Source organism: Octopus sinensis, linkage group LG8 (genome assembly GCF_006345805.1).
Source record: "Octopus sinensis linkage group LG8, ASM634580v1, whole genome shotgun sequence".
Lineage (NCBI taxonomy): Eukaryota > Metazoa > Mollusca > Cephalopoda > Octopoda > Octopodidae > Octopus > Octopus sinensis.
The window spans coordinates 31,510,219-31,529,826 of record NC_043004.1 but is presented as its reverse complement, the minus strand read 5'-3'; the positions used below and the strand labels follow the sequence as shown (position 1 = coordinate 31,529,826).

General features: G+C 34.3%; 1 protein-coding gene across 3 annotated transcripts in view; it reads left to right on the top strand.

The window, feature by feature from the left end:
* LOC115214785 (corticotropin-releasing factor receptor 2) overlaps positions 1–19,608 on the top strand; it is a 114,186-nt gene extending 94,578 nt beyond the window's left edge. For all 3 annotated transcript variants that reach the window (XM_029783816.2, XM_036505314.1, XM_036505312.1), the window contains exons 10-12: positions 4,736–4,871; positions 16,122–16,163; positions 17,944–19,608. In XM_029783816.2, coding sequence (XP_029639676.1) covers positions 4,736–4,871; positions 16,122–16,163; positions 17,944–18,237 — 472 coding nt within the window. In that variant the 3' untranslated portion in view covers positions 18,238–19,608. The remainder of the gene's footprint in view (positions 1–4,735; positions 4,872–16,121; positions 16,164–17,943) is intronic.

Below are 19,608 nucleotides of genomic sequence, written 5' to 3'. Positions count from 1 at the left end.
CTGCAACACTTGTTTTCTAAATCACAGAGAGAGCATAGAGTGACAGAGAGAGAGAGAGAGACATACGTATGAATCTATATATATATATATATATATATATATATATATAATATATATATTATATATATATATTAATCCTGTAAGTTAGGATTAATATTCCCTCAAATAATTATTATATATATATTTGTTTAGATAGATAGATAGATAGGCAGATAGCTAGGCAGATAGATAGATAGATAGATAGATAGATAGATAGATAAATAGATAGATAGATAGATAGATAGATAGATAGATAGATAGATAGATAGATAGATAGATAGATAGATAGGTAGGTAGGTAGGCAGGAGGTAGATAGGTAGGTAGGTAGGTAGACGAATGGACAGACACACATATATGTACACTCACATACCTATGAGTCATACACACACACACACACACAGCTGTGCCTGCTTATATATGAAGTAGAAAATATATTTTAACAATGTTCGTCCACAGTGTTAATAGCCCAAGCTGTGGCTTTCTTCATAGTTTAGAGTGAAGATTATATACAGTTGAAGAGATTCTGCTCTGCAGTTTTCCAAGCATTCTGAAAGCTGTTATTTGTGTTGTTGACACATTACTTCAGAAATGACATTCATTCTTTCAATAGACAGCAGTAAACACTACTGTGTTTTATAGAATCATTTTATTACAGCAGGAATGTTGAAAAGGGTTAATTTCCTTTCAAGACAAAGCAAGTTATATTCTTTTCAACTGTTAGACAATCCAACAAAATGTCTGTATTTTGTCAATTGATATGTTATAAATAACAGTGAAATCATCTTCAAATCATCTTTAAAAGAACAACAGGTTTGTGGCTGTGCCAAATTGTTTGGATTCCTACCAATGTGTCCATTTGTCTGTTTCACCTTTAGAAGAACCATAAAGTTTATACTTTGTGGCTCTCTTAGTTGAACTTTAAGATAACTAAAACAACGGTATTTCTGTTATGGACATCTGTGAAAAGAAGTGCTGATCTCTAATTGTGGGGGAAACCTGCAGAAGAGGTAGACCTTAAAAGACATGGGACGAGGTGGTGAAACATGATCTTCAGTTGTTGAGCCTCATGGAGACGATGACAAACAACTGAGACTTCTGGCGATTTGCTGTGCTTGAGAAGACATGTCAAACTAAGTGAAATCATGGTCATGGCCAGAGCTATTGACTTGTAAAAGACACATAAAAGGCGCCCATACTGGTGACACATAAAAGGTTCCTGTGCTGGTGACACATAATTGACACCCAGTACACTCTGTAGAGTTGGATGGCATTAGGAAGAGCATCAAGCCATAGAAATCAAGCAAAAGCAGGCTGGAGCCTGGTACAGCACTCCAGTTTACCAACTCCAGATGAAGCACCTAACCCATGCCAGCTTGGAAAAATGGAAGTTAAATGATGATGGTGATGAAGTCATATTTGGTTACTACATGGTAGTATTTTCCTCTGAACAATAATTTTGCTTTTATATACAGGTACTCAGTTGCTGATAAGATCTAAAAGAAGGATAGGAATTAGTTCAGTTGATCCCTTTCTGCCCACAAGGATTTTGTGTACAAAGATAAGGTGTTTACATCTAACAATACATACAGTATTGGCTATAATTTTGGTGAATATACTTTGTAACACATTATAGCATAACTGTGTGTTTTTGGATGTGTATACTAAAATATAAACAACAAATGCTATATTACAAAGTTAAAAGCCTCCAAGGCTACTAAATAGGAGATGTGTTGATGTTTTGCCATAAAAGAAATATGTATATATTATATGTATATATGCGTGTGTATGTACTATATATGTGTGTGTATGTATGCATGTATCTGTATGGATCCAGAGGACATAGAAACCCTTCTTTTGATCAAACTGGATGGCGAACAAAAGTGTGGAGTGGAGTGAAAGTGTTTGAAGAGACCAGGATAATGCATGCAAGATTCAAAAGAGATCTAAGGAAGAATGTTATGATTGAGAAGGTGAATCACAATGACCTTTTTGTGTGTACAGTTTGTGACAGACCATGCCTTTCTTTTACTGGGCTCAGATCTCATTTGCAGGTCAATGGAAAACGAACCTCCACCAACCATTCTGCCTATATGTCTGTGCACACCTTTTACTGCAATGTATGCCAGAAGGTCTGCAAATCTAACGGATGCCTCAAAAGACATTTTAAGGTCCACAAAGATCAGAACTTAACTGCTGCTCTTGGTGGTCCAAATCAGATATGCAATCTATGTGGGTGTCTTTTCAATACATTGGTTTCAAAAGTCACACCAGATACCATGATGGTTCTAAAGTGTACATACAGGAGGTGGTCAAACTCTGCATAAGGAGTAGACAACTGCCATCTATATGTATATCTGTGTGTTTGTATTTATGGAAATGTGTATATATTATATAATGTATGTTTATATGTACAATATATGTATGTATGTGTATGTGCATATATATATACATATAATTTGCTTTAAATAGTTGAATCCAAGTTAAAGCTGTAAACAATAGGTTTATATAAATAAACATATAAATAATATAAATAATTTATTAAAAACGAAGTATTTCACAATCTCTTGAAATTTCTAAATTCTTACGATGTAAACAATATATATATATATATTATATATATGTATGTATGTATGTATATATATATATATATATATATATATATAATATATATATATATATATATATGTGTGTGTGTGTGTGTGGGGGGGGGGGGTATGTATGCATGTGTCATATCATTTGAGACCACAAATCCTATAGATAACCACCTACAGGCAAATAACAACATGTTGTATAATCAAGCCAAGTAAAACCAAGTTTATTATAATATATATATATATATATATATATATATTAATATATATATATAATATATATATATATATATATATACACACACACACACACAAATAAAGAATGAAAAAAACAGAAAATGGAATTCATGAGATGATTAATCACAGCAATCATTTCAACCCATTTTGTATTGACCCCTCATGGGTGCAATGCTATCCAACTAGTTATTATGCATCCTTTGGTGCAGGTGTATCTTGTCAGGTGACTTTTCAAAAGGTACATTGTTCAATAAACTTGGTTTTACTTGGCTTGATTATACAACATGCTGTTATTTGCCTGTAGGTGGTTATCTATAGGATTTGTGGTCTCAAATGATATGACACATGCATACATACCCACATATATATATATATATATATATATATATATATATATATATATACATACATACATACATATATATAATATATATACCATCATATATATAACCATCACTTGCGGATGAATATAATTTGGTGTCAGTATGTACCATGCCATAGACTAACTTAATGTTTTTAGTGGCCATATTAGTTGCTAACGAACATAACAATCTCTCAACACTCCCACTTTTGACCCAGTAGAATGTTTAAGAGATAAAAATTGGTCGGAGTAAGAGTTGCACCCCAGCGTTTAACAGATATTTTATTTCATGGACACCGGAAGGATTTGAATGCAGAGCATAGAGTTCTATATAGGTAGCTTCTGTTCTGTTCATTAATACATGGAGTATGTATAGGAGATGAGATCTGTCTCTATCAGCTCTATCATGGCTCCCCATGACTACATTGAAAAGTTTATTTTTGTGTTACCAAAAACAAGGAATTACTAAAAAAATAATTACGACTTTCTTACATTCATTATCATAGTAATGTTAGTATCTGTTATGATGGCATATATTTTTTTTTTATCCTAGAGCTTACAGGAAAAAATTCCTAGAAAAAAGATGGGTGGTACTCTACACTGTCAAACAGGTAAAATTCTACAATTGGGTCATCTTAGATAAGATTAAACTGTCTAATAACACTGCTACTACAATTCTATTGTGCTAGGTTTACTTAATTTTTGTATTTAGAGAATCTAATATGCTTTTGCTAGCTCAGACTGCTCAGCTGACATTTAACGTTCACTATAAAATTATTTTTATGATCTTTTAATGTGAAGTACAGTTTACATGAGCTGGGAGCATTTTTCATGTTCTTTTATGTTCAACTGCATGACAAAGTCTTTTACTTCATTGTTACTTATGTTGTATGTATTTCGACTGAGTTTTTCATATGTATTCATTATATTGTCAAATAATAATTTACTGCGTATTTCTGTCAAACTCATACAAAATCTTGGTTTTATATATATATATGCCTGAATAATGAATAATGTATTGTTAGAGTTTGTAGTTGGCAGCAAATAATCTTCAACATATTTTGAAAAGTATTAGCATTGCCATTGAATCTTAATGTTTTGATAAGCTTGAATAACTCTTTTTCAAACTTTCCGCTTCTTTTGATTTTCTAGGATTTTCGGGGCAGGGAGTGGGGGGTGAAATTGTATTCCCATACAGGTACGTTGGTCATACTTTTGTTCAAAAGAAATACCTTCCATTTCATTCTTCTTCAAGACACGCTTTCACTTTACTCTATTCACTTGCTAAGTTTTTGTATGACAATGTTCTTCAGTGATTCAATAATTACATATCTTCTCCATTATTTGATGTTGTATCCTCAGCTCGTTTGTAATGGTTAACTAGCTGAAAACCAGTAGAAGCATAGAGTATATTGGTTATAATGGATGGAAGAAAAAACTCAATCCATGATGTAGAGTATTATTTATTTTATTCAGTTAATGCTATGTGTGTTTTCTTTAATTTCAGAAAAGCTGTCAAGGGTGCTTTGGTGCTTCTACCTTTGTTGGGCATAACTTATGTAATGTTTATTCTTCAACCAAGTGCAAGTTCAATATCTTCAGTCATATTGATCTATACAGATACCATCCTGCAATCATTTCAGGTTTGTATAGTTTTACGTATGTTTAGTAGTTTAGTATGTAGAGTATTATATTTACTGTATAAAATATTATAGTTTCATATATATTTGCAGCATAGAATATTATAATTTTCTGCATATTTTCAGAGTAGAATATTATAGTTTTATATATTTAGTATATAGAATATTAACAGAAAGAACAGTTACTTCAAAGAAATTATTTATATTTTCACTGGAATTCCAATTTAAAAATATAGAAACTGTGTTAGTGATGATTATTTTAAATACATATATTGTTTAATTCTTAATTTGCCTTCTTTCCTTCTGATGTAATTTTATTCTCCTAAGTCACTCTAACACTCAATGTGAATTCACTAAAATCCTATATCCTATATAGTCATTTCAAATATGAAGTTGTATAACCTAGTTGTTAAAGTGTTGAGTTCATGATCATAATGTCATGGGTTCAACACCTCGACTCGGCACTTTATTTCATGTCATTCCGCTCTACTCAACTGAAAATGAGGACCAGCCAAATACTGGGGGAAGCTTACTCTCTCTCTCTCTCTCTCTCTCTCTCTTCTCTCTCTCTCTCTCTCCAGCTGTTACATCTTCAAAGTTCCACCAGGTAAAGAGTGAGAGGACTGAGAAGGTGTCTATATTTACTCATTACATTGTATGAGAGGGTACCCAAAAGTAACCGAAAATGTTCTCTGTGGGACAAGCCCATAATAGTTCAGACTTCTGCTGCTAGTAGCCACTTGATGTGACCCTCAGACATCCGTCTGCTGACTGGCGTTGTCAATTGAAGCTGTACTGCCATGTAGTGCATCTTTGTTTTGCAGTGTTTCTCCTCTATTCATCAATTTTTGCAATGGCTTAAATAAAGGAACAGTGTGCTTCTATGAAATTCTGCTTTCTGCTGGGGAAAATAGTGGCCAAAACAATTGTCATGCTTCGAACAGCTTACAAGGACGCTGCCATGAGCAAAACACAAGTTTATGAGCAGTTTTCATACTTTAGGAATGATCACCTGTCACTTGAAGACCAACATCGTTCAGGGTGACTGTTGATCTCCGGAACAATTGAAAACATCACAAAAATTCATGAACTGATCTTAGAGGACCGTCACTGACAATTGATGAACTTGTTGATATGACTGGTATGTCCTGGAGCTCCTGCCAATGAATTTTGAGTGAGGAATTGCAAACGAAAAGAGTAGCAAAAGTTGTGCTTCGCTTGCTCACAGAAGTTCAAAAACAATCATAACTGAATGCATGTTGTGAACTGAAAGAACAGTTGAAAGTTGATCTGCACCTTTCAAAGGTCATCACTGGTGACAAAAGCTGGTGCTATAGTTATGACCTGGAAATGAAGCAGCAATCAAGTCAATGGAAGCATTCAATGTCACCATGCCCTGCCAAAAAGCAAGTCAAATCCAATGTCAAGATGATGCTGATTTGTTTCATCGATGCAAAAGGAATTGTCCACACAAAATTTGTTCCTCCTGGTCGAACTGCTAACCAGACATTTTACTTGGCAGTTCTGAAGTGTTTGTGAGACATGGTGAGACGAAAACGCCCCAACCTGTGGCAAAGTGGAGAGTGATGGTTTTCATTACAATGCTCCTGTAAACACCGCCTTGAGTGTGAGACAGTTTTTGACCAAAAATGGCATGAATCCACTTACCCACCCTCTCTATTCACCCAATCTTGCTCCCTGCAACTTTTTGTTCTCCTGAATGAAAAGAGTTCTTAAAGAAAAACATTTTGCAGATGTAGAAGAGGTGAAGAAAAAAATGATGGCGGCATTAAAAGGCATCACTTCACAAGAGTTTCAGGACTGCTTCAAACAGTGGAAAATGGGTTTGAACCAATGCATTGCTTCAAATGGGGAATGCTTTGAAGGCAATAAAAGTGTAAACATGTAAAACTAAGAGAATAAAATAATATTGCAAAATTCCAGTTTCTTTTAGGTACTCCCTGTATATATATATATATATATATTCATTTAGAGATAGTAGGCCCCTTCATCTCGCCATATAAAAAAAGAATATATTTTAAATACCTACTGTTTTATAACTTGGCTACACATGTTTCATGAGGTACATTTCCCAGTTCCTAAACCACACATGTAGCCAAGTTATAAAACAGTAGGTATTTAAAATAAATTCTTTTTTATATATATACATATATATATATATATATATATTATATATATATATATAATATATATATATAAACAATTAGTGGCACATGTTATGAAATTTGCTCACAAGCGATAGTTTTAATTTTCCTTTTTTATTCAAATGTCTAGCATCAATGGTTAGTTTCTGCTAAGCTGATGGGATGCAATAAAGCCAAAACCAAGTCTTAAGTTGTCCCTGTGCTATCAAAGACCACACTTGCTCCCTACTACATTCTAGTGTATCAGGGTGATTCTCTTTGTCTTCTTGGCAGAGATTTGACTGTGTGGGCCAAATGTTTGCTTTGCAACTATGTGGTTTTTAGGTTCAGTCCTACTCTACAGTACCTTGGGTGAGGAGAGACTTTGTTAAATGGAGACTGTGTTGCAGACTATTATGTATGTTTATGTGTATGTTTGTGTTTGACTCCCCTACCACTGCTGATGCTATTTTGTTTGCATCCCATAATCTAGCAATTCAGTAAAAGAGACCTATAGAATGGTGCCAGATTTAAAATAAATACTGTGATTAATCTTCAACTAACCTGTAGGCAGGATACTTGTAGGTAGTATAGTAAACATGGTGACTGAAACAAATTAAAGTGTAGAAGCATAGAGAATTAGTCCTTAATGTAATAATTTTTCCATTTAATTTTCTTGGCTCATATATCAAATACATTAGTTTCATAATCATCATCATCATTTAACGTCCGTTGTCCATGCTGGCATGGGTTGGATGGTTTGATCAGGACTGGTAAACTGGACAGCTGCACCAGGTTCCAGTCTGATTTAGCATGGTTTTCTACAGCTGAATGCTCTTCCTAATACAAACCACTCTGAGAGTGTAATGGGTGCTTTTATGTGCCACTGGCATGGGTGCCATTTGAATGACACAAGTATCTGCCATGACAGCAATTTTGCTTGGCTTGATGGGTCTTCTTCTCAAGCACGACATAATACCAAAAGTCTTGATCATTGCCTCCATGAAGCCCAACACTCAAAAGGAACTCTACTACTTTACCTCCCTGAGGCCCAACGCTTGAAAGAAACTCAGTCACTTTGCCTCCATGAGGCCCAGGGCTTGAAAGGAATTCAGCCACTTTGCCTCTGTGAGGCCCAACACTTGAAAGGTGCTCTTTACATGCCACTGGCACAGGTACCAGTTACGTGACACCAGCATCAGCCATGTCTTACAATTCCACTTGGTTTCAAGGGTCTTCTCAAGCATAGCATATTGCCAAAGGTCTCAGTCACTAGTTTTTGACTCTATGAGACTCAAAGTTCAAAGATCATGCTTCACTACTTCGTCCCTTGTATTCCTGGGTTTACCTCTACCACAAGTTCTCTCCACGATTAGAAATCAGCACTTCTTTACATAGCTGTCCTTGTTCATACACATCACATGACCATACCAGCGAAGTCATCTCTCTTGCACACCACATCTGATGCCTCTTATGTCCAACTTTTGTCTCAAGATGCTTACATTCTGTTGAACATACACACTGAAGTTGCATATCCAGCAAAGCATACTGGCTTCACTTCTTTCAAGCCTACACATGTCTTTGGCTGTCACAGCCCATATTTCCCTGCCATGCAGCATGGCTGTTCGCACACAGGCATCATACAATGTGCCTTTCACTCTGAGCGAGAGGCCCTTTATTGCAAGCAGAGGTAGGACTCTCTGAACTTTGCCTAGTCTAATCTTATTCTCATAGCTAAACTCTTGGAGCATCCACCTCCACTAATAACTTAAATAACAGAAGCTATCTCACTTGATCCCCTGGAAGTTGATGGAGTCTATTTTCTGCACATTTTCAATGTTTATTGTACCTGTGCATCTTCCACATAGAAAAGCTAGTTTTCCTGTTAAATTTCCTCTGATATTGCTGCACCTACTTCATTATTAAGAATCAGCAAGTCAATCCAATATAACAACCCTTAGTCTAACAACACTCTCTCATATCTAGGTAATATTTATAGTATAACAAAAGCATGTTTCCTTCAACAGTACATCTCATAACTTTCATGTATTTTTAGTAGCAGACTTAAGACATCACCCTGTTCAATACCACCATCTGCTCTTAAAGACCCTTTAATAAAGTCTAACTCTGTTGTAAACATTTAGACCATGTCTCTGGTTTTGAGGATACTCTATAAATCATAACTTTTCCCCCCCTTTTCAGTAATCTCAGAAGTCCTGCAGAAATGTTTAAGCCATTTTATTTTTAAGCCAACTATAAAAACTTAACACAGTTTATGCTCCATTATAACAAGAATAGAGCAGACTGGAATACAAGTTTATAAACTAGCTGTGTAAACTGATATTTGAGTCCTAGTTATCTCTGTTTTATTTCTGTTATTCCTTTTATACCACAACCGGTGAAGAATAGCAAGGTAGGCTGCAACTGGGTGATTACTGATTCTGGGAGTGTCATAACCTGGTGCAGAACAAATATCTCAATGGTCTTGGTCTGTAAAGCACCAGTTTTTCAATGGTCTCATCAATTTTTATTCCTTCATTGATTCACACACACACACACACACACACACACAGATCATTGGTGCACTTGCTTGTATTAGTAAATGTTTAAATGATACTGTGAAAAAGCTAGGACTTTTAAGGAAAGAGTGAGACTAGCTAACACACATTTTACAGAGACAATTCGCCAGTGGAACACTAAAAGTATACAAGACTTTTTTGAAGTTCCATATGTAACAATTATCATTGTAGTTATCCAAACTCCAGTAATGGAGTTCTTGTTTTTGTAAGAAATCAACTCCCACCCTCTAAGAAGAATTCTATTAAATATAAAAAGTGATAGCATATATTCATACATTTATACATGTACACACATAGATATGTGTGTGTGTCTCTATATAGCATTAAAGACATGACTGTGTTTAATAAAAATCCTCTTTTGTTAAAGTTGTCTCTTATTTCCTTAATAATTGTTTATGTTTAGTTTGGAGTAATAATATTCTTGAGTATATTAATGTTTCAAGACCTCTGCCTCATCTTCTGAATGAAATAGATATGGGCTTGTTTGTTTTTTGTGGTTTTCCATGTTTTGTGGTAAGGGATCAGGGGAATGAATCATGTGATTGATGCTGTAATTGATGAAATCTTCATTGCTAAATAAACTTCTAGTTACATTTATAGTTTAATTAATTTGTGCTGTGTCATGTTTGATTATTTTTTATGCATTTTACTATTAATAAAGCTTTCATTGTCAATATCATTTTCCTTTTTCAAAATTTTATTTAGGATGATAGCGTTATCAACTTTATCTTTTCTGTTCTAATTTTGCTTTTTATTTTGTTTCATATTCTGCCTTATAATATACAAAAATGATTCTATACAGTAAATGTATATTCAACTGATGAGAAAAAGCTGCCCTTGAATATTCAATATAACAATCTCCAAGTCAAGAAGTTTACAACTTTTATGTTTATATTGAAATTTATATATTACATTGATTATCTGAAGTATATTCTGTGGCTTATAGGCTTTTGGTTTTTGTTGATGAAGTTTTTAATTCTAGTGTTTTTGTAATATTTTCTGTTTGTGGTTAGATTTGATACATGCTATGTTCTGTTTTATGAGTTTATTTAATGATGTATTCATCCATTCTATAACTAAGGTACATTTTGTTACTGTAGTATATCATATGTAAGGATTTACATTTTTACAGGTTGTTTTATCCATTACACTTGGGAATAGGTTTGTAATTGTGATATTGTACAGTTTGGTTTATTAATATGGTCAAGTATTCATTGAGAATAATGTTTGTTTAATTCTTGTAATTTGATACTGTGAATGAAACTTTAAAGGATCATCTTCAAAAGGGTTGATAACAGACATTTCATATCTATGGGGACAGTTACTATCTCTGAACATGCATATGTTAGTGTGTTTTGTGTAATGAGATATTATATGAGTTGCTTTCCTATTCCTTTCCATATATCTAAAAATGATGTAGTCTTGTCATCTGAAATGATGAGAGCTATGTTGAATAGTAAATTTGAAGATGCAATTATTTTTGGAAATTATTAAAGTTATCTAGCTCCATTATCTTATGCATTATAGTGAAGATATTGATAACATTATTTATTTAAATGATGTGGTTAAGCAAATCTTGTATATAAAAGCCAAAACGTGTTCAACACTCTTCAAGTAGAACATCATAAAGGTGATATTGGTCAACCTGAAACTATAACAGAAGACATTTTCCCAGATTACCACACTGTGGAATCAAACTCAGAACCATACGTTTGTGGAGCAAGTTCTCAGCCATACTGCCATATATGCACTGTTATGTCAATACTATCCATGGGAAAAGCATGAACGCCACAATATATTCTCTCTCCTCTGTAGTCAATAAGAGTCAAACATTCCAATCACTTAAGTTAAAGTTGCATTTTGTCTGTGGTTTTCTTTTTTTCTGCTTTTTTTTCTTTAGCATACCATTGTGAAATTCTAGAGGATGGGATTGAGATTGGATGGTATTCTTGCTTTCTGCTGTGAAAATAAGATGAAGCTGCTTTGATAGAAAATCAAAACTCAGTGGTAGATTTCACTCCTGAAATCTTATTTTTTAATCCCAGACATGCTTTACCATTAATATTTTATTGATTAAGCCTATCACTAAAGCTAATTTAGTACTTATTGATTGGGTGCATCCAAATTGATGTAATTTCTTCCGTGTCTATCAGTAATAAGGATCAAGCATGGCTGCTATCAAAATTCAAAATTGTTTTCCTGTGATTTCCAAGCAGACACTCATCATCTCATCAAAATTAATTACGAATCATTCATTTAATGTTTAACTAATTACAGATCTTACATTAAGTGTTTAATTTTTTCATGACATTTTACATATATTCAATTTTTTTAAGAATATCAACATTAAACATATCAATTGGATTGAGCTATTGGTGAAAGCTTTTAGAGGCATGAAAGTTCCAACAACTCCTTCTCTTCATAGCTATCTAAAAAATTAAATATTGTATTTATATGTAAAAAGAAAAGCTAATATTGTTTGAAAGGAACATAGTAAATCTGAGATGGTCATTAGAAATATTACCAAATTTCGATTTTTGTTGTGGCTATTTCACTCCATTCAAAAATACTTTTTGGAGCTTGAATATCATCATGTAACACATGTCTTTTCCCTAAAAGTGTATAACCTTCTTACCAAAATGAAATTAAATAAGTAGATATCATCGTTATTCTGCTATCAGTTTGCTGTACAAATTTTAAGATGAAAATACATTTGAACTAACTTTATATTTAATTGAAAAGAAATGTACATATATACACATTGTCATCACTTTATCTGTTTGCAATGCAAGGGTTGACTGAAAAGATCATAGGCTGGCCATGAAGGAATGATGCTAGAGCTGTGAAATCTTGCATACATTACTTTCAGCTCTTCTTATCAATAACTGCATTGTTTTTTCCAGGTAAACTGACATCTGACTGTTCAAAGAAGACTTCAAAAGTAACTGATAGCGACTTCTCTTGAAAATGGACAAAATATGGCATTATGGTGTTATCAAGTACATGCAGAAAAAAGGGTTCAGCCCTCAGTGACATTCATGCTGACATGGTTACATCATCAGGGTATGAAGCTCCAGCTTTATCAACCCTGCAAAAGTGGGCAGCTGAACTTAGGAGGGGAATTGAAGAGTCTTGAAGCTGACTTAGTGTCTGGACGTCCTGCAACTGCCACCACTGCATAAAACATTGATTGTGTTCACCACATGCTGATGGATGACAGGGGATTGACTATAAATCAAAAGGTCAATGTCATTAGCATATCTTGTTAAAAGATTTGAGAATATTCTGCACAATAAACTTGGTGTGATGAAGGTCTCTGCTTGGTGGGTGCCACATCTTCTGACACCTGATCAAAAGCACACCAGGCTAATAACATCATGGAAAAATCTGACATAGTTTGAGGCTGAGTGTTAGGTTTATCACTTTGAGTCAGAGACGAAGAGACAATCCATGCAGTGGAAACACCCCTCATCTGCTCCAAACAAAAGGCCAAGGTCATTTCATCTACAGGGAAGGTGTTGGCTTCAGTTTTCTGCATGCGAAAGGTATTGTGTTTATCGATTATCTTCAAAAGGACCACATGATTAGTGGAGAGTATTGTGCCAACTTGCTGAGGCAGTTACAAGAGGCTATCAAAACCAAACTCCCAAGAAAACTGACAAAAGAGGTCCTGCTTCATCAGGGCAATGTTCCAACACACAAGTCTTTCATTTCATTGGCTACTGTGTATGACTGGCTTTGAACTGGTTGATCACCCTCTCTATTCTTTTGATTTTGATTTGACACCCATCAGAATCTCATATGTTCTCCAACATGAAAAAATACTTGGCTGGGAACCAGTTTCACAGTGATGGTCACATCATATCTGCTGTTGACGACTTTTTTTTTTACCAACAGGATGAAAGCTTCTTCACCAATGGGATTTAAGCACTGCAATACCAATAGAAGAATTGTGTGAATTGCAAGGAGGACAAGGTTGAAAAATCAATCTATCCATGAGAGTATGATGGTCAGCCTATGAACTTTTCCACAAACCCTCATAAATATTATGCAACAAAAATTACTACTTAGTTAATCTTATATCTAAATAAAAATATATATATGTGTATGTATGTGTATATATATATATATATATATTAGAAGAAATGAGGTACTCAGAAAATCAGATGGTTTATATTTACAGATATTTATTTGTATATTACATTTTTCATACATCATATAACTTAGATCATGTATTAGATCATCTTCCATTCTAGTGGGGTTTTCAAATCAAACTAAGTTCCTGTGTGAAAAGTTTTGACCATTTTATAGTGGTATTGAGTTTGTAGTGGTGGGGAGGAATATAAGACAGTACAAGAGGGTGATGGATGAGGAGAAAGTGTATATATATATATATATATATATGCAGGGTGCAGTGAATAAACTGTTGTCTAAATTATGCAAAAATGAAAATAATGCTGACATCTCATTTTAAAAGATATATTTACCAGAATTACATAAAAATATCTTGAAATACTAAAGAGTAAATTCATTCAATAAAATCGCCATTGGCTTCAACCACGGCCTCCAGATGACTTCGGAATCTCTTGCAACTCTTCTGGATGGTCTCCTTGTTTAAGTTGATGAATGCTGCCATAATCCTTGCCTTCAGTTCATTTTTGGTGTCACAAGGAGTTTTGTTGGTCTCTTGCTTAACTGCACATAATAATCAAGGGGTTTTCAGTCTGGGGAGTTAGATGGCCAGATGTTAGGAGTGATGTGGTCGCAGAAATTGTCCACCTACCATGACCTTGTTCTTCTGGCTGTGTGGCATGGTGAAATGTCCTGTTGCCAGACATAGGGTCTTCCAGTAGCCACCCTCTTGACCCAAGGTAGCACTACCGCCTCCAGACATTTGATGTAGGCCTCCATGTTGAGAGTGAGGCCATGTAGGAAGATGAATGGAGGCATAATGTCACCATCACTAGTGATCTCTCTAAACACCATGATGTTGACTGGATGTTTGATTTTTATCACTCTTGGTACACATCCTCAGATTGACACTCAAACACTCTGAAATGTTCATGTTGGAGCTTCCGGCATTAATGCTAAGCAGTACAGCATATCATTTCCAAATTTCTAGCAGAGTGAATTGCATCATGGTGTTGTTTTTCTCACAGACAGTGCCCAACTGACCCTACTATACTGTGTAGTCAACAAAATGAGAAACAAACAATGCACAAGCATGAAATTAAAAATATAAAATGGTGACAATTTACCTATCACACACTGTATATATATCAGAGAGAGAAAGAAAGGGTGTGTTTGTGTGTGTCTATACAGTATTATAGATCCACTTCAACCAATTGTACCAATCAGTTTTGCACTGGATATTAGATAACAAGATGGTTAACTAACATGAAGTGGTCTTCAGAGATGGCAGATATGGAAAAAATATGGCAACAGATATATAAGTGCATATTTTTTTCTGATTTCTGTATTCTTGATCTATCTATCTATCTATCTGTGTGTGTATGTGTGTATGTGTGTGTGAGTGTGTGTGTGTATGTGTGAAGATATGTAAAATAATTAATGGCAACTGAAGTAGTATTAATACCAAAAGATAATATGTTGTATATATATAAACTATAAATGCTATATAATTACTATACACACACACACACACACACACATATGCTGGACGGCTGAAATTTACAAGTTTTCTTTCATTCTCTTATTCCTTTCTGTTGAAGAGCATAGGCTCGAAACGTAAAAGACTTTATCATTTTTCCCAAGCATCAAACTAATACACTTGCTTGTTGTTCATACACTAGTCTTCATCTTTTGTTTTTCTATAAATTTCAACAATATATATATATATATATATATACATATATATATATATATAGAGAGAGAGAGAGACCTTGCAACATAAATTATATAATAGGCATAAGAGTGGCTGTGTGGTAAGTAGCTTGCTTATGAACCACATGGTTCCGGGTTCAGTCCCATTGCATGGCACCTTGGGCAAGTGTCTTCTACTGTAGTCTCAGGCCAACCAAAGTCTTGTGAGTGGATTTGGTAGATGGAAACTGAAAAAAGCCTGTCATACATATATATATATGTATGTATGTGTGTGTATGTGTGTGTGTGTGTTTGTTTGTTTGTGTTTCTGTGTTTGTTCCCAACATCGCTTGACAACCAATGGTGGTGTGTTTACATCCCTGTAACTTAGTGGCAAAAGAGACCAATAGAATAAGTACTAGGCTTTCAAAGAATAAGTTCTGGGGTCGATTTGCTTGACCAAAGGCGGTGCTCCAGCGTGGCCACAGCCAACTGACTGAAACAAGTAAAAGAGTAAAAGAGAGTAAAGAGTAATGGGAATAAATTTCAGCTACCTTTATACCTAAATAAAATGAAATACACAGACATTGCTATTATCCTAGCATTGGCTTGCAATAAAAATCATAGAATGAAAATACATTTAGCTAACACTTTTTATTTCAGTTTCATTTCAATTAATCACTTTTTTCCTGTTTCCTTTTTCCCAGGGCCTTTTCGTGGCAGTTTTCTACTGCTTTTTAAACAGTGAGGTATGTTACAATTGTTTGTAGAATGTTATTTTTTATTTTTTTTTTGTTGATTAATTTTAAACTTTGTGTATGTGTGTGTGTGTGTGTGTACATATATATGTCAAGTGGATAGAACAGAATATAGAACTGTTCAGCTATAATAAAATAAAAAGGTAAACTAAGTTATTTGGAAGTGGTGCTATCAATTATATATTTGGCAACAATAGTCTGGGGTTGCTAAAGGTCACAGAAAGTTTCGAAACAGTAAAATCAACAGAAAATATATGAATGATGAGCAGAAATAAAGAGTGTCTATGAGTGTGTGTATATTTTGAAATGGTTTTAATAAAAGATATAGAACAGTATTCAAATCAATATCAAACTACATTTAACATTGTTTTCTTTATGTGATAAACTTTGTTAACAGAGTCTAGTGGAGATAATAATCTGATGACCTTCCCTCCCAGACTGGTGACATCAATGTTGTTTACGTTTAGCTTGAACATTGGCAGGAAAAACACGAGTTGGAATCGAATTCCAGAACATTCACAGTGTGGGAATGGAAACTTGTGGGAAATGGCTGGTGACAGCCATGGTTGTGTGTTTTAGCAGTTTGCTTCCCAACCACATGGTTTCAAATTCAGTCCCACTACTTGACACCTTGGGCAAGTGTCTTCTACAAGAGCGCTGAGCCAACTAAAGCTTGTGAGTGGATTTGGTAGATGGAAACTGAAAGAAGCCTGTTGTATATATATATTAATTATTTCAAGGATATAAATACCTCTTAAAGGAATGTCAGCATCCAAGTTCCCCAGTTTGTTCAGTGTATCAGTGAAATACTAAAAGATGTTAGCTTCACATTGATGGATATGAGTATATTACCATTTATGCACGAGAAAAAGAAGTTTACAATATATCTAGAAGAATATCTAATTTATCATCTATTGAAGAAAATTTCAACAAAAATGCAGACTATTATAATATGGCACTCAGTAGAACTGGATATAAGCAAAGGTTAAAGTATTATGAGCCAAATGTAGACTGCAGTTGTATGAATAATACTGGAGTAACTCGTAATAACATAACATTTAAAGGACCTGGAAAGAATAGAAATAAGGATAGAAATAAAAATAAATGTGCAAAAGATAACAATGAAAAACAAAATACGGAAACCAATTCATTGCTTCATTCATCTGATAATGCTGATAAAAATGATATAAGTAATAAAAATAGAGTGAAACGACATACCCCATATATAAATAATATTGATCGGAAATTGGATAATTGTAATGGAACTTCTAGTAAGAGCAATATTATATGGTTTATTATTCCATTCACCAAGCAAATTGCAAATAACCTGGTTAGATCCCTATATACACTTTTTTCTAAACATTTTACTAAAGAAAATAGATATTGAGAGGGACTCTTTAAGATTTGAATAAGTGTAACAAAAGCAAAGCCATTTTTCATACTTTCTTGGGGTAAGCAAATAGGAAATAACAGTTGCTACCCAAGGACAAAAACTGTGTTACAGTTTAATTGGTACTTATTTCATTGACCTTGAATTGATGAAAAATAAATCATCCCCTATGTCTAGATTTCAAAGCAGAATAATTAAGGAAGAATGTAATACTTTTATTAATGAGTATGATAAAATAGGTGTACTTCTGGCAAATGAAGTCTCTAACCCAGGTCCAATTCCATGTTAAAACTGGACCACCTATTGGTAAAACAAACAGTTGATGTTTTGTCTTCATGATGTATAACATTGCCTTTAAACTTAATATGATTATATTTACAGGTTCGTCACACCATCCAAATGAAATTAAACTGTTTCCCAAGCACTTTGCGTTTCCGGAATGTGTCAGTGACTCGTTCATCTCGTGTCTCTACCACTTGTCTTCATAAACAGACAACTACATCAACCTTATCAAGTCCTATTAGCCATGAACTGTTATCTCCAAACTACCGTCCTCATTATGATCTAACGCCAAGCAGTTCTATAGGAGACAGGAGTTTGACACTGTTTAGTGATAGCGACACTGAAAATAACGCCTTATATCCTCAACCTTCATTTAGCGACACTCATATGTAATAAAATCATGGATTCGTTTCAGTGGGTGATATTGAAATCATTGATATCAAAATAGAAAAGAAATCATTGTTACCATTATTGTTGAGTTGGTAAAAGTGACAGTAAAAGAAAAAAATGTTTTACAGTATTTGTTCCAACTCTTTACATTCTGAATTCAATTCTCATCAAGGCCAACTTTGACTTTCATCCGTCTGTGATCAATAAAATAAAGTACCAGTCAAATACTAGTGTTGATGGTGCCGACTACTCCCCCTCCCCTCAAAATTACTGGTCTTGTACCTAAGTCAGAAACTATTATTATATATATTATTGATGGCTGACTTGTTCAAATATGTTCTTGTGCTTTGAGACTAGATTCCATCAAGTTTAAACTACACGAGAGAGTTTTGATTATTTTCATACAGGAAAAAACTTTAAGAATCTGCCCAGGCAGGTTTCAAATAAAAAATGGTCTATTGTTAGACAAACTTTATATTTCCTTATTTGTTTACATACATGTAGAAAATTGCAATGCAGAACAGCCACCAAAACAATCATATTGACAGAGAACGTGTTACTGCAGATTTTAAACACCAAAGAAGAAAACTAATAGAACCATAGCAAAAAAGAAAACACACTTTTGATCAGAAAATATTGATATTCCTGCAGGGAATAATACTTTTGGGAGAGTTCCTAGTGATATATTTAGCAAAAACAACACACACACATGCATGCATGCATGCATGCGCGCGCATGCACACACACACACACACAAACACGAAAATGAAGAAAATGAAAATAGAAATTTGAGTGGAGGACCAGTTTTGCAAACATAATTTGCAAAAGACAAACTTTGGACAAGAAAAATTTATATCAAAGGAAGACCACATGGCACCAGGTTCCACACTCAGTTTTGGATTGGTTTCTACTGCTGGATGCCTTTCCTAATGCCAAGATGCCCTTTCTATTTGTTGCTTCTTTTTTTAAAACTGAGGATGAGATATAGATACAATCTCAATGTGTCCCACATCTACTCACAGATTAATCCTTCGGAATTCAAGAGAATGCAACAACGGAGTCACAGTACAATAAAAGTACAGTAGCAATGTTGAGCTCTGGTCATTGTTGTAGCACTTCGTGGGCAGTTGGTCAGTGCCAGTGATGTATGGTTGAGTGGGATCACTATAGATAGACATATCTTCATGGTCACAAAATTATTGTAATTTTGTCCTGTAGTGATTGTCAATAAAAACTTTATAGTTGACTAATCAGGGCAAAAACTCTGCTAGTATGCATAGTAGTAAAGGTCATTTCAGTGCTTTCAGCTCAGAACTGGAAAAGCTAAAAAGTAAAAAAAAACAGCAACAGACCACAATTGCACCACTAGATGCA